The sequence below is a fragment of the Mustela erminea genome, chromosome 18, assembly GCF_009829155.1.
Source record: "Mustela erminea isolate mMusErm1 chromosome 18, mMusErm1.Pri, whole genome shotgun sequence".
Lineage (NCBI taxonomy): Eukaryota > Metazoa > Chordata > Mammalia > Carnivora > Mustelidae > Mustela > Mustela erminea.
This window is the reverse complement of record NC_045631.1, coordinates 35,843,646-35,860,588: the sequence shown is the minus strand read 5'-3', so window position 1 is coordinate 35,860,588 and position 16,943 is coordinate 35,843,646. Positions and strand designations below refer to the sequence as shown.

Sequence of the window (16,943 nt, the reverse complement as noted above, 5' to 3'; positions counted from 1 at the left end):
GAAAAGAAATCGAGGCCTCAGCTGGCGGAGGATACTACTGTTTGTCTACTGTGGAGTAGTACTTCACGCAATCTCATTTCCCCTCCAACGCTGTGAACGACGTTTTTATAAGACGGCTCCACTCTTTTTGAATATGTCTGCACTTGAGAGGTTCTGCAAAAAACTTAGCAGATGGAGGTTTGGGCTCTTGCCTGGACACAGCAGTGCTCAGCAGCCTCTAACCCTTCTTGCCACCATTCCACACCCGGCTGCACACCTGGTGGTAATATTTTCTTTACTTCCGTAGGTCTGCTCCCAGCCTGTTTACATGCAGTGACTGGAACTTAATTCTTACCATAAAACATCATGAGCAACAGACACTAAATCCGTATGTTTTGGGGGTATCTCAAAATGTCAAGCTTCCCACTGTTTCCACCCCTCAATCTCTCCCTCAGCGTGCCTGCACAGAATGAAATGAACTCATAGATGCAAGAGAGACCACGAGTCTCCTGGTTGAATTTTCCTGGAGAGCTCCCTTTTCCTTCAGCTGGGGAGGGCGGAGCAACAGAGAAAGTTATTCCCTAAAGCTCCGATAGGCCCACGATACCGGTTTCCTCACCTACTTCTTTTAGGACAATGTCTAGAACACTTATAAATAGACTGGAAATAGGATTCTGCATTAGGGGGCGCCTGGGTGGCTCAGAAGGTTAAGCTTCGTGCTCTTGGTTTTGTCTCAGGTCGTGATCTCAGGGTTGTTGAGATCGAGCCCCGGGTCGGGCTCCGCATTCAGCCGGCAGTCTGCTTGAAGGTTCTCTCTGCCTCTGTGCCTACCCCTCCCCAAAATAATAAATAAATGTGGCGCCTGGGTGGCTCAGTGGGTTAAGCCGCTGCCTTCGGCTCAGGTCATGATCTCAGGGTCCTGGTATCGAGTCCCACATCGGGCTCTCTGCTCAGGAGGGAGCCTGCTTCCCCCTCTCTCTCTCTCTGCCAGCCTCTCTACCTACCTGTGATCTCTCTCTGTCAAATAAATAAATAAAATCTTTAATAAATAAATAAATAAATAAATAAATGTTTTTAAGATCTTAAAAAAAAAAAGAATATTGTGTATATATAAGCACTTTAGATCGATTTCTCTTGTGTTCATCACATTACAAAACAGCCAAACAGACACCATACTACCAACAGCATTTGCTCCACTACTAACGTGCTGCCACCATACCCAGGGCTCCGCTTCATCCCATGTCTTCCTCCCTCTCTCACCCCAAGCTCCCTGAGGGCATCTCCCTCACCCTCCTGCCCTGGCCCTGGGAAGCTCCAGTCTGCTGCCGGCTGCCCAGCAGGGGCAGGGGGGCCACTGGTAGCTACCACAAGCCATGACTTCACTTTGCCATCAGAAGAACCCTTTGGGGTGTTCCTCTCTTGTTCCTTTAGAGCAAAGGAACAGGTCAGTGACTAGTGAAAGGTCACAAAATCAGGCAACAGGAGACCAGAATTCTAACCCAGGTCACCTGACTTGAGACCTGTCTTCTCCCAACCCTCCTGCAGGAGCCTCTAGTGAGGGGTTGTCTGGTTATACCCCTGGCTAGGGCCTAGATCCTTTATTCATCTCAGCCGGGCCTGCTCACCACGGGGCAAAGGTCCCTCCTAGGGCCAGCTGGGCCTCTGGATCACCTGAGAACGATGAATTCATGAATAAATATTTTCAGAAAACCACTGGATGTTCTGCAAATGCAAGCCAGTCATGGTAACATCTGAAGAGCTTTTAAAAGTTTATTTTTATTTTTTAATTTTTTATATTTATGTTTTTTGTATTATTATTTTTCCTATGAAAAAATAGCCTTACCAGCTGCATGAGAGATGAATATTCCCTTTATACTTTTAATGTAGCCGTAAGTTCAAAGTACCCTAAGCTTCCACTATCCATGAGTCAAAAAGTAAAGAGTAATGGGCTGAGTCTAGGGTGGGGAGCCTGCTGACAGGTCACCACGTGCTGGCAAGCAGCAGCTAAGAAAAGGGATGCCGGGGTGGCAGAGCTGGTTACGCATCTGCCTTTGGCTCAGATCATGATCTTGAAGTCCTGGGATCAAGCCCTGCGTTGGGCTCCCTGCTCCGTGGGGAGTTTGCTTGTCTCCCCCTCCCCCTGTTCATACTCTTGTCTCTAGTAAGTAAAATCTTAAAAAAAAAAAAAAAAAAAAAAGGAAAGAACCAGCTAAGAATGAATGAAGCTTTATGCTCCTGGAAAACAGATGTTTGCGAGTCCAGCTGGGCTTGTGAGTCCCTCTCATGCAGCTGTTCCCAATGCAAGGCTCCGAATCACCTGGGTAACTGTTTCTCCAAACACTCTAATAGAATAGGACCCCCTCCGGCATGAGAGGAAGGAGGAAGTGATTTCCGGAAACTAGCTATAGCAGGCAACTCCGGCCATACCCCCCCTCCTGGTCTGGTGGAAAACTGCAGCCACTACAGGAAGTTGCCAGGCCCCCAAGCAGGGCCCTGTCCCTCTACCCCTCTCCCCGCCTTGAGCCTCAGATCAAACAGTAACTACTTCTTGTCTGTGGCTGGGAGTCAATGTTCTGCTGGGACATGAAATCGAGAAGCTGAACTATCTGGCTCCTTGAATACATTTTAAAGTCATTAAATTCCCCTCACCAGGTGTCTGGGCCTCATAGGGGCCTGGGGCAAGCAGGTATGGTTGGTGTTTTTACAGACAACACATTGAGACCAGTTAGAGCCAGGCTCAAAGGGGCGAGGGCTTTTTGGATTGCCTGGATAAATCACCCCCCACCCCCGCCTTAAACGCATGAGAGACCTAAGGTTCAAAGATGTTAAAGCAGTATTCCTCGGCTTAAACTGCAGGTCACACTTACCTATGACACTTCACAGATGCCTGGGTCCAGGCCCACAAGAGTCCGAATCAGTAGATCTGGGGTGGAATTTTATATCTTTCTGAGTGCTTCTGGGCTGCTGTGTTTAAAGTGACTTCCCTAGGGTTTCTATAGGGGCAGAGCCTGGCCAGGTCTAGAGCCTTCTTTCCTCCTATATACCACTTCGTGTCTAAAGGAAATGAGTTTAAAACTGAACAGTATAGGGGCACCTGGGCAGCTCAATTGGTTGGGTGTCAATTTCAGCTCAGGTCATGATCTCAGGGTCGTGGGATCCAGCCCTAGGTCAGACTCTGTGCTCAGTGTGGAGTCTGCTTGTCCCGCTCCCTCTGCTCCGCCACATCCCTACTCCTGCCACTCAGTGCTCTCTCTCTCTCACTTCCTCTCAAATAAATAAAATCTCTAAAACTGTATTATTACGAAGTATTTAAGACATTCTGAGAAGTTGCCTAACTACAAAAACTTTCCTAACATACTTGCCCCTGCAGAAAGATTAAGCTTGTACCCTCTGTGGTCGCCAGGGCCATCTGGCCTAGGCAGACTGGGAGAGGCCCGAGGGCTGGAGGAGGGGGGCCCTTAGGGGCTCCAGCAGCTGCGCTTGGATCACAGGCCACAGTCCCTGTGCTGAGGTCAGTGCTCCAGTCCTGTTGCCCCAACAAAACTAAAGTGAACGTGTCCTTTCCTGTCCTGCTTCTCTGGCTTCTTCCCCGAGACTGGTAGGATCAGTAAAAATGACTGAATGAGGCTGGAGTTTCCAAAACAATGACCTGGCAGGCCCCAGAGGACTGAGGGGCAGGAAGGTAAGGTCCTGTAAAGCAGGAATGAGCCAGACTATTAATTACACTCCAGAGCATCCGACCTCCACTGGACAGCCGGCTGTGCCTTCACCGAGTTAACTACCCTATTCATATGCTGATCAGGGCTACTTTTACTGTCATGTCAGAGCCCCATGTTTCCTGTAAACAAAATATACTGGATTGGACTAAATGCCACTGCACTGAATATGGACTCACACTGTGCTACCACAGGATGAGTTCTATAATAATCCTTCCTTCCAGAGTCTCTCCCAGTCAAACAGGTCACAAAAAAGCACACTGTATTATTAACATCTACATTACGGCCTGCCTCTCATTACTGAGTCAGCCTGGCAACCGGTATGCCCTGTATCATATGTGGGTTGTTACTCAGCATGCCCACATTTCTAGAAAGCCCTATTGTCTATTAATCATATCTCATTTGAACATGTGAACCAGGCAGACATGTTCTTCATGTATTCCCCACTGCTCACCTTCACCAGTGCCAAATGGTGACCATCCTTGCCCTCAGAAATGCCTGCTGTGTTTGACGGGGGAAGATTAATAGACTGTTGAACAAAAACCAAGTTCAGGCCCCTAGGAAAGGCAAAACCAAAACAAAATACACTGGGCCTCATACATGTTTCATATACATATTTATATATATTTTTCATGTACAAAGTTACATTCCGAACCCCAGGGGTTCCATAATAGAAATAAATACTGAAATAACTACATTGCTAATTGAGCTTTTTGCTCATAGAAATGAAGCCTCAGCCTCTAAGAGACAACAAGTGGGACATTCTAGAACCCATTTTTCAGATTATAGAGGCCAGGAAAAGCCTGGATAAAATGTCTAGGACAAAAAACAAATTCAGAACATAAAATGGTTAAAATATATTCAAATATATTGAGAAATGTACGACAAAATTAATAATAAAAACTTAATTTTTTAAGGGAAAGAAAAAGACATTTAGTGTTACAAAATAGCATAACCCTGTTAGAAAAGCATTTATGATTTCCACATTTAATTCTCTCTTCTCCGCTCTTCCCATGTTATAAACTGGGGCCAAATGAGTCCCTTTCTCAACATGATCAATTAAGAAGAGCCCTAAATCTGCTTGAGTCCTTTGGTAACGATCATAATACTCACAAGGAAATAAATATTCAGTTCCACAGCATTTGCAAGAAAGACGCACATTCTTTAGGACAGTTAATATTATGAGACAACTGTTTTGCTTTGTTTTGTTACTAAGGCAGCCTATGTTAAAGGGTCTATTCTCAAATTTAGTTAGACCTTTACAAAAAATGAACAATACAGCAACTGAGAGAATGTATTTTAATCTTCTCTATGCAAACACACTTAATTTGAAAAGTTATGTGCTGCATACTTTGTGCTCAAAATGTTTTACACTCTCAACAAGCTGCATCTACTAAGATATTTCGTTCCTATTTAAAAAATTCAGATCCACACAGGTTGGAGAAAAACACTCTCAAAACGGTGTTCTTCAAGAATATTCTCCCGCTGCCTCACGGGGATTTCAACCTGCATTTCATAGTGAGTGTTAGGTTGGCGTACAGGAAACTGACATTTTTGGACATCGGCAACGGTTGCGCATCGGCAGTTTCACACGGGTCGACCTTATACATAACCCGAGCATAAGAAAACGAGAACATTCTCGGGTATCCCTTATTTCTTCCAACCAGGGGCATTCTATATTTTTTTACACAGAGACACCAACCCAAGGGATTCGAGACTCTTCTCTGTCCTTGAGTTGGTAGGTACAGGCAGTTTATTCCCACCATTTTGCTGCTTTCGAGAAGCTTACATTTTGGTTATTGAAGTGAATGTTACCACCCTGACCAAAGTGAACATTACAAGAATATAAGCCTATTACTGGGGAAAAGGGGGAAGAAAAGCAATCTGTAGAAAATATTTAAATGAAATTAAAAATGTAAGGACAAGCCCTTAAAATAACTCATACAGTAATTTCTGTACTCTCTCTAGTCCCTGAATTAACAGGGCGACAGATAATCTGACTGCTTTAAGTGAAATAGCCGCACCCCTATATTCCTTATGTTAAAGCCAGTAAGTTCAAAAAGACCAGTCTGAACCATTGTAACATGTCTCCATCTTTCATCTTTAACTCCTCATTTCCCAGATTACATTTGGTCATAGAAACACGGTAAGAGACTGAAGAGCAAATGCGGTCTGACTCTGGGATGCTTACTTCTTGGGACTAATATTCCCAAGCACTTTGGTGTCTCCTTTTTGTGAATTTATACAACATTCCCTGAAAATGTTTTAAAATTGTGGGCTTTTTGTTTGTTTTTAGGTATTGCCAAAAATGGCTCAGATTTAAATTAAAAACATAGCTTCTAAGTCACGGATAAGTGGCCCAAGTTTTGATTCTTTGAAAAAAAGTGACTGAGTAACTCAAGCAAAAAATTATCCTTTTAGTACAGCTTTCACCAAAGGCATTTTCCCTTCAGGCCATCTAAAGTGGCCACAACTTTACTGAGTACACGATGTGCTTAGAGACACATGTGGCCAAACGGATCCAAAGGCCTCCTCCAGCTCATTAAATCCCACGTATTTATGATCCAGCTGACTCTGTAGATGCTTGAAGGACAGTGGCATACTTTTTATAACTAAGTCGCATGACATTCAGAAAGAACAAATCCCTGGCACGTTAAGAACACGTACACGGTCTCAGGCCTGTGTTTGCTTACTTTTCCTTCAAGACGTCGTTCTGAAAACTGGGGGTCTTTCTTCAACAGGTTTAGATTTTAAAAATAACACTTAAATTTATATTTAGTTTTGCTTCAAGAAATGGTAAATCACACATTTTCAAGAAGCTGGAGAGGGAAAAACTGCAGCATAATGGTTTTTGAAAAACTTACGAAACAAGAAAATCAGTTAAACCCAGACTTGGTTTTTTAAGCGGGGTCCATGCAAGAAGATGAACATGTCACTTTTACTCTGGTATCTTGGCTTTGTCTTCTTTCCCTTCGTAGTTTTCCTCTTTGAAGATGGCATTTTAATCTCAAAAGAGCACAAGAGCTTAAAGGTGGCATTTACATACAAAATATCAAGTGCTCGCTGTTCTGTAATTTTACACAGAACAAAAGAAAATACTGTTTCTCACCGAATCCCTTATTCGGTTCATAGGCCACTCTATCACTACTGCAGCTTTGTTCTAACTCACTGGTAAGACCAGTACGAGAACAAATGGTCAACAGGTGAATTTTTACATGGAAAAAGAAAGTCAACCAACCACCACCATTCACAGGATGGTGAGAGAGGAACCCAAAACACAATTTCCTTTAAAAAAAAAAAAAACAACAAAAACCTCCCATTGTTGAAGCGATCTTCTGAGCCTTATAAATAATAAATGTTTCAGACATGTCAGTATGAAAATGAGTGAGACTAGTCTCAAAAAATAATAATAATCAGAATATTCAGAGAGCAGGCCTCATAAACATTAGAGCTCTAATAAGTCAGAAACAGGAAACTTTTATTTAAATAGTGTAGTCTTAATTTCTTTAATATAAAATCCCCCCAAATCTAATGAAAACAAGGTTTTATATACCATATAAACAAGATTTGTCAGATTTGAAAGTGAAAGTGAAAGTAATTTACAGTTAGCTTTTAGCCCCCTGGGACATTTAGAGAAATCCTGATAATCCATCTGATCCTAGTTTGTGTCAATTTTATGATACATTGGGGAAAACTTTAGTATTGTACTTAATGGTACAATTTCACTTATCAAGTGTTCCCATTAATTCCATTATTAGTGACAGCTAAAAAGTGACCCCATCAAACAAAGTGAGTGATGTGAACCATGGCAGAGTGAACCACACTGGATTGCTCTCTATAAGTCACCAGCTGGCCTCAAGGAAACATTCTTTGATTTGTTCCTAACGCGCTGCGACACAGCTCGCTCCCGCATTGTTATGGTAGGACAGGCTCTGTAATGTAAAGTTAACAGGGGAAAATGCTCACACAGTATGTGGTGAAACTTCTTTCACAAAAAGAGCATTAAATAAAGGGGCAAAGGGAAATGAAACCATGCAGAAGAGACAGCTGTCCCGTCTCCACCTTTTTCCGACGTGCTCACTCACTGCCGTACATCACTTGCCACACGATCAGGTGACTCCTTTCTGCTTTGGCGACAGAAGGTTCAAGAGGAAGATCCTCTCCAAGAAGTTCTGATTCTCCACCTTCATCACCTGGGGGATGGTGACAGGAGCTCAAGTTAGGCTGAGCATAGAGTACACAGGCCGACAGCCAGTTATGTCGTGGGTTAGTCTGCATGGTTAGTCTGCAAACAGGACACACAAAGCTTGGCCGACGCCCACGACAGAGAACCCGGTCCAAGAAATGCCAGGAGTCAGAACCTTCACTTGCCCAACTTCTGAAAGGGTTAATTCATTTTTCAGATTACATTTATAAAAGCAAGCTTACTGCACGACATAAGAAACTTATCCCAGTGTGTCTGCATACTGAGGTTAACAGAAATGAAAAGTGAAAAACGCAAAGCTGTCCAACCCTATGTTCGTCCAAATGGACAGTCTTCCCTCATTTATGTCAAACTGAGAAGTGAGACGAGATAGGCCTATAAACATGGAAGTGTGGAGACAGAGCCCATGCACCCACGAACTAGCTAAACCCAAACAACTTGTGGTTGTTGTCAGTGACAGTAAAGCTCTCCAATCAGAGATGACCCAGAGAGTCACATGGAAATAGAAACTGACTCCCTCCAGCGCAAGGAGTGGCAGATTTATCACTCAATATACTGAGTTTTTTGTTTTTTAAGATTTTATTTATTTTTATTTGACAGAAATCACAAGTAGGCAGAGGAGCAGGTGGGGTTGTGGGGGAAGCAGGCTCCCTGCTGAGCAGAGAGCCTGATGCCAGGCTTGATCCCAGAAACCCGAGATCATGACCTGAGATGAAGACAGAGACTTAACCCACTGAGCTACCTAGGCACCCCAAGATTTTATTTTTAAGTAATCTCACACAATGTGGCACTCAAGCTCGCCACCCCGAGATCAAAAGTCACATGCTCCACTGACTAAGCCAGCCAGGTCCCCCTATACTAAGTTTTTTCTTCCCATGACTTTCAAGATTAGGACAGATTATGAATTAATGGTGTATGGTAGAGATGAAGAAATGAGGCCAAAACCACAGACAGGCTATAGGTTCTTCTAGAAATAGTTGAGTCAACTGGATAAATGAGGTCCTGGTCAAACATACTGCTCTCCAAGGCCCAGTGAAAGCAAACCACACTCCTCTCTACAAGGTGCATCCCCGGTTTTGTGATGCAGAACAGGGTTATTCTGACAGAACTCAGTGACAACTGGCCTCATGGGACGGATTCTTCAGCAGAATCCTACATACTGGGGTGCCTGCAGCTCAGCTGTTCGGCGTCTGCCTTCAGATCAGGTCATGATCCCAGGATCCTGGGATCGAGACCTGCATTGGACTCCCTGCTTAGCGGGAAGCCTGCTTTTTCCTCTCCCACTCTCCTTGTCTGTGTTCCCTTTCTTGTGGTCTCTCCATCAAATAAATAAATAAAATCTTTTTTTTTAAATATTTTATTTATTTATTTGAGAGAGAGACAGTGAGAGAGAGCACGAGCGAGGAGAAGGTCAGAGAGAGAAGCAGATTCCCCGTGGAGCTGGGAGCCCGATTCGGGACTCGATCCCGGGAATCCAGGATCATGACGTGAGCCGAAGGCAGTCGTCCAACCAACTGAGCCACCCAGGTGTCCCAAATAAACAAATAAAATCTTAAAAAAAAAATCCTACATACTTATACACACATACAGCACACATATACACCAAGGGGCAAAGATACCCTGCTGATCTACTAGTTTTGCCGTGTGTCTCACCTGAATTTCAGCTGGGCAAAAGAAATCATTGGTAATGTCAACTAGAAACAGTAGCAGAGAAAAAACTTGAAAGTTGGCACTTGTCAACAGACACATGAAAGAGTACTCAACATCACTCGGCATCAGGGAAATACAAATCGAAACCACAATGAGATACCACCTCACACCAGTCAGAATGGCTAAAATTAACAAGTCAGCAAACGACAGGTGTTGGCGAGGATGCAGAGAAAGGGGAACCCTCCTACACTGTTGGTGGGAATGCAGGCTGGTGCAGCCACTCTGGAAAACAGTATGGAGGTTCCTCAAAAAGTTGAAAATAGAACTACCTTACAACCCAGCAAGTGCACTACTGGGTATTTACCCCGAAGATACAAATGTAGTGATCCGAAGGGGCACATGCACCCGAATGTTTATAGCAGCAATGTCCACAATAGCCAAACTATGGAAAGAGCCCACTGACATCCACTGACAAACGAATGGACAGAGAAGATGTGGTATATATATATACATATACACAATAGAATACTACTCAGCCACCAAAAAAAGCACACAAGCAAGAAAGAAATTTAAAAAAAAAATTTTTTTTTAAAGATTTTATTCATTTATTTGACACACAGAGAGAGAGATCACAAGTAGGCAGAGAGACAGGCAGAGAGGCGGGGGAGCAGGCTCCCCGCTGTGCAGAGAGCCCGACTCGGGACTCGATCCCAGGACCCTGGGATCATGACCTGAGCTGAAGGCAGAGGCTTAACCCACTGAGCCACCCAGGCGCCCGCAAGAAAGAAATCTTGCCATTTGCAACGATGTGGATGGAACTCGAGGGTATTACGCTAATAAGCGAGATAAGTCAACTGGAAAAGACAATTATTGTATTATCTCAATGATATGTGGAATTTAAGAAACAAGACAGAGGATCATAGGGGAAGAGAGGAAAAAAATGAAATAAGACAAAACCAGAGAGGGAGACAAACCATAAGAGATCCTTAATCTTAGGAAACAAACAGAGGGTTATTAGAGGGGAGGGGGGCGGGGGGATGGGATAACTGGGTAATGGACACTGGGGACGGAATGTGTTGTAATGAGCCCTGGGTGTTCTATAAAGCCGATCAATCACTGACCTGTAGCCCTTACACAAATAATACATTAGATGGTAATTTTTAAAAAAATGAATATACCCTAAAAAATAGATGATTAGAGATCAATTTCCCTGTGAAAACAGTATCTACTCTGTAATTCTTCAACATTTATTGAGACCTGCTTTGTGAAAAGAATTCTTTACAAAATGAATTCAGCAGTTTTGGATATTGTTTGTGCGTAGTCACTTAGCTTTTAGGTTTCCTGATCGTATTTTCTTAATCTCTATAGTCTTTGGTTTTTTATTCTTTTTAGGCATATTAAAGTATGAACATTACTCAGTTTTTCCTTTATATATTTTAATATTTAGTTATTTGTAAAACTTATCTGCATATTTTCTTCTATCTTTGTCTAGCTTATTAATTTTCTTGTCATTGTCATTTGCATCTAATCAGTTATTAAACCTATTGATTAAAAAAAAGAAAAGTTGGTACTTTTCTCTGTAGGCCAAACTCTCCCTAACCCTGTGGCCCTTTCATAGCAATGTCAAACTGTGCAGTAGAACATGGTCTCGAAGACTCAAGACAAAATCAAAGAATGTAAAAAACTGAGTTTGGTTTTTAAATTTTAAAAAAATTACAATGAGGGGTGCTTGGGTGGCTCAGTCAGTTAAGTATCCGACTCTTGATTTCAGCTGAGATCAAAATCTCAGGGTGGTGAGACCAGCCCCATGCCCAGCGTGGAAGCCTACTTAAGATTCTCTCTCTCCCTCTACCCCTCCCCACCAAAATGAATAAATAAAAATCATTCAAAAAAATAAAAAATTACAAAGGTAATGACAAATTAGTTGGCCAAGATCAAAAGTTGTTGGTATTTGAGTTGTTTTGTTTTGAAGGTTCTGCTATTTAGAATCACTATTTCCTAGGGTTCTACATCCTACTTAATTAAACCACTAAACTAGAAGACTGGTGGTGAACAGGTGGAGGGGATGAAGAGCACACCTGCTGTGAGGGGCATGGGTGACATATGGAAGTGCTGAGTCACTACCGTATACCTGAAACTTTTACAACACTGGAAGTAACTACACTAGAATTAAAAACAAAACAAAACCCAAAAAACATGGGATTGTTGGGATCAATTTTTCATTGTTAAACTATTACAGGAAGTGGAAATGGAATAAAAAAAGACCAAATTCACTTTTTTAAAAAAGCATATATACATATTAGCATTAACCTATGCTTTTTTTTTTTTTTTTTAAAGAATTAACCTATGCTTTAAGACAAGTCTGCTTTTTAGGCTGGATTAACTAGAGATACTGACTAATGTGGTTAAGCAATTTTTATGCTGTTTCCACCAGGCTCCACAATGAAAGGAATTTCTAGTGGACATGGAAAAATCAGAGAGATTTTATTAACATAGTCTTCAGTATGGTTCTAACTGCCGTGTTGCACTCCAAGGAAAAGTGGCCCTAATCACTCCAGCTACATGGAGTCCCTTTCTATCAAGGAATTCTGCACCAATAGTCAATTACTTAAAATGTTTTTTTTTTTTTAAGATTTTATTTATTTTTTTGACAGACAGAGATCACAAGTAGGCAGAGAGGCAGGCAGAGAGAGAGGAGGAAGCAGGCTCCCTGCTGAGCAGAGAGCCCGATGTGGGGCTGGATCCCAGGACCCTGGGATCATGACCTGAACGGAAGGCAGAGGCTTTAACCCAATGAGCCACCCAGGCACCCCTACTTAAAATATTTTAAACTAACTTCATTCCCGCTGACATCACCAGAATTAATCAATTCCTAAACTTCACATTAACATCTCCCCTTAAAAACGTGTAAGTCTTTTGCATCAGATATTCTGATTTATACTAATTTATGTGGCCCACTGTCCTTTACAGGGTCCTAAATTTCATTCTACTTTCTTACAGAACTTATAAGGTATAAAGGATAAGTCACCAGTCTACAACATTACATTCTCTAAACCCTTATGTTTAGGAACTTTCTGAATCCTTGTGATTTCAGGCACATCCAAGGATCCCTTTATTTACAGCAAATAAGTAAATTTACATCATAGTCTCTTAAAGTTGACAAAGCACTACACTTTCCCAAACATCAAACATCAGATCTCTGCTTTTGTGGTCCCCCTCTGGCCATTCTTTCTCAGATTCTTTCATAGGCTCTAATAGTTCTTTAAAATGGAATAATAATACAGGGTTCTCTATCCTAGAATCTCTTCTTTTAGCCCCTGCACACTCTCCTTGGGTAAGCTCATCAACCCTTGTGGTTTTTAGTACCAGTGGATACAAATGGTCTCCAAATCCCTCCCTTCTGAGATATACAATATATTTTTTTAAGATTTTATTTTTAATATTTGACAGAAAGTGAGAGAGCACAAGCAGGGGGAGGGAGGTGGGGGTGAGAAGCAGACTCCTCGATGAGCAGGGAGCCCCATGCAGGACTCAATCCCAGGATCCTGGGATTATGACCTGAGCCAAAGGCAGACACTCAACCATCTGAGCCACCCAGGTAACCGGAGACATAAAATCTTTATAACCCAAAGCCCAGTGGCCATCTTCCACCTTGACAACTCCCAGCTTCCATGTTCTTCATCAAGGTGATGCCCAACATCAAATTCCTCTCTCTCCCTCCAGATCTCCCTCCTCTGTTCTGATAGTCTTTATCTCTGAGTAAATGGTCACCCCCCCTTTCCCTACATGCTATTAGTTACTAATTCCCCATCATACTGCTTTATCTATTCCTTCTTCTTCTTTTTTTTTTTTTTAAAGTAATCTCTACACCCACTACGAGATGGGTGGCTCGAACCCACAACCCCAAAATCAAGAGCTGCATGCTCTTTTGAGACAGCCAGGCACCCCAAACCCTGCTATTCAAACAAATACATTGTGGAATGAAAAGAAACTGAAAAAGAAAGAAAGAAGGAAAAAGGGAACTATAAAGTCCTTTTGCAAGTAAAGAATTGAAAGAAAACCTCTTAGAAATCCATTATCAGAGTAGTTTCTTGTTTACTATGAGTGAAAATTCAAGTTACAGGACACAAGTGGAGACTGAGCTCCCAGAATCCATGTCTTACCCATTCGGAAGTCAATGTAGCCCTCTCCTCCACTGATGACGAGCATAGACTTCAGGGGCGCCTGGCTGCCGGGCTCCTGTGTAGATGGCCCTGCCTTGTCACCTGTTAGATCTGTGCCACTGCTGCCAGTTTGTGGGCTGACAACTTGACCTGTTTGTGCAAAAACAGAAGTGGATGTTACTTATCAGACTAGGGTGGGGAAGACTCGTTTTCTCTGAATATTTTCAGAAAGTTGAACAAAAAGGTAAATATATTCTGGTACAACCAAAGTACTGGGGATGCCAGAAGCCTCTACATGATCTGAAAATATCTTATAAAAGTCTTAAGAACCCAATTTGAAAATCTAAGTAGAGCCATTTTGTACCAAAGCAGGAATGGGTCCAAGACCCATTATGAGATCTGTGTATGGCCAGGCTGATCTCCACTGCCTATCTACATCTTTTTGACCTGAGGGGCAGAGGAAAGGGTACATGTGCATTTGTAAAAGAGATAAGGTCTTCCATGCAAGCCCTATGAGTTCGGATATTCATAATTAATATTTAAATGTATTTTGAATCCACGGTATTCCTCTCATATTTAAGAAAATTACATCTTATTTATAATTTAGCTTACTCAAATAAAATTACTAGCAAATGTGCCATTTATTCTAAATTTAAGTTCTAAGGTAGAATATTTGCATGAAATGGTTTGAAAACCTTTAATATGCATAGTTAAATTTTTAGGTATAAACATTAACAAATTAAAAAAAAAAAATGAGGGGCGCCTGGATGACTCAGTGGGTTAAAGCCTCTGCCTTCAGCTCAGGTCATGATCCCAGGGTCCTGGGATCGAGTCCTGCATCGGGCTCTCTGCTCAGCAGGGAGCCTGCTTCCCTTCCTCTCTCTCCACCTGTCTCTCTGCCTACTTGTGATCTGTGTCTGTCAAATAAATAAAATCTTTAAAAAAAAATAAGAAGTTGAAGAATATATATGCAACATAACTAACTTCAAAGATAGAAAAAAAAAGACTACACATTGTTTATAGATTTGTTCAAATGTAAAAATATAAAAACATGGGCAGGATACTTGTCAGTTTTAGGACTATGGTAACAGATGGAGAGGAAAAGGGGAACAGGTTGGGACTAGAGGAATACAAAGAAGACTCAAAAGGGATTCTAGGACTCTTTTTTCACAAAAGCAAAAAGATACTGCTATCAGCAATTCCATTTTTAGGAATTTATCCTAAGGAAATGACTATGTAAATATATAAGGTGTATATTTCAGGAAGCTCATTACCATGTTGTTAAGAATACTGAGTAACTGGTTAGGGTACCAGGTGCCAGCTCTGCACACTGAATCATTTCATCTTTGGAACACCCTCAGGAAAATGAAGACAATGATTAAGTTTATGTGCCATCCTGACTAGGCTCTGGTGCGCAGACCTGTGGCCAAACTCCAGTCTAGGGTATTGCTGTGAAGGTGTTTTTTTAGATATAATTCACACTTAAATCAGTGGACATGAGTAAAGCAGATGATTCTCTATAATGTCGGTGGGCCTTATCCAATCAGCTAAAGACCTTCAGAGAAAAAGGTCCCCTGAGGAAGAAGGAATGCTCTGGACTCCAGCTGCAACATCAACTCTTCCCTGGGTCTCCAGCCTGCTGGACTCCCTGCAGATTTCAGACCTGCCAGCCCCCAGAATCACAAGAGCCAATTCCTTAAATTAAATCAATCACTTGTTCTCTCTTATACCTACTGGTTCTGCTTCTCTGAAGAACCCTAACACACTGAAACACTATCATGTCCAATGTCATGCAGCTGGTGTGGTGAAGTTAAAGTTGAACTTTGTAGAGCTCCAAAACTTATGTCTCAAGAAGGAAAAGAATTCAAAATGTGGGTCCTGCTTGCACACAGTCAGTCACATCAGTTTAATATTCTTTTTCCTTTTTTTTTTTTAAGATTTTATTCATTTGACAGAGAGAGAGAGATCACAAGTAGGCAGAGAGGCAGGCAGAGAGAGAGAGGGGAGGAAGCAGGCTCCCTGTGGAGCAGAGAGCCCGATGTGGGGCTCGATCCCAGGACCCTGGGATCATGACCTGAGCCAAAGGCAGAGGCTTTAACCCACTGAGCCACCCAGGCGCCCCCAGTTTAGTATTCCTAATGGACAGAACATTTTTCCCTGGACAGCACCACTGGCACCTTTCATCTAGATGGTGCTATATAGTTCCAAAGTACTTTCGTTAATTTTCACAAAAATGAGGTCAGCAAAGCAGAGATTAGTCATGTCCACTTAGGAAATGAGGACGAGTCTCAGAAGTGAAGTGACTTGCTCAAGATAACTAGGCAAGTGGCAAGGCAGGGACTCCTAGTCTGCTGCCCTTTGCCACAACAGAGAAAGGCACCAAACCACAGTCTCCTTCTCTTCCTGTATATGACCTTGACGAGAGGGGCTTCTGTCTACCATCTCCTTTATTAGGCCATGATCGTTTCTGATATTCTGTGGTGACAAAACAGTACCACCACTTTTCAAAAGCGAGCAAGTCTCTTAAATAAAAATCAACAAGTTTGTTCTCGGGGAGAGAAGAGAGATTCCAAAACAATTTCATTCAAATATCCCTACAGTGCTTTATCTATGCCTCCATTATAACTTTTCGTATATTACAATGGAATTACTTGTAATGCCAGTTCTTAGCATTAGACTAGGTAGTGGAACCAAGGGATAGAGGAGAGACAGTTATATGCAACCTCTTGACAGAATAATCTAACTCACCTGGGACTGCCACAAAGAATTTCACAGCATCCCGGTGCCCATGGAAGCAAAGCTGTGCATGTGCCATCGAACAATAGGGTATAAATGTCCCCGGAGTCACTTTATCGCTGTTTTCATCACCATACACACGGATTACACTGCCTGGACGATTTCCTGGTGCTCCTGAGGTTTTATTCGCTGCAACAGAAAAACCAAACACCAAACATTTTCCCACTGGAAGCAGCAATGATGTAGGATGTTACTGGTTAATCCTTATGATAGTATCTAAAAGCTACAGCCAGTTGAGGTAAAAACAATGGCAGCAATGCCAACTCAAGACAAAGCTGGGGAAAAAAAAAGGTAACATAGCATGCTAGTTATTTTTAAGTACCTCAGTAAATGGAGCAGGGGATTTTGCCAGTCTAGCAATAACTACACTTACTTTTTAAACACATCTGTTAATTAAAACAAAAACAAACTTAGTTTTAAAAAACCAGATTTGAA

The 16,943-nt window shown here is 42.2% G+C and overlaps 1 protein-coding gene across 10 annotated transcripts in view; it reads right to left on the bottom strand.

Annotated features, from left to right (window-relative positions):
* Positions 1–616: 616 nt before the first annotated feature.
* The window catches only part of SPAG9 (sperm associated antigen 9), a 140,158-nt gene continuing 123,831 nt past the window's right edge, over positions 617–16,943 (bottom strand). For 9 of the 10 annotated variants that reach the window (XM_032322859.1, XM_032322861.1, XM_032322860.1 and 6 more), the window contains 3 exons: positions 16,461–16,637; positions 13,713–13,862; positions 4,295–7,888 (listed from right to left, as the gene is read on the bottom strand). In XM_032322859.1, coding sequence (XP_032178750.1) covers positions 7,773–7,888; positions 13,713–13,862; positions 16,461–16,637 — 443 coding nt within the window. In that variant the 3' untranslated portion in view covers positions 4,295–7,772. Of the gene's footprint in view, positions 628–1,966; positions 1,970–4,294; positions 7,889–13,712; positions 13,863–16,460; positions 16,638–16,943 lie in introns of those variants that run through there. The other variant, XR_004280899.1, reaches the window with a different exon arrangement.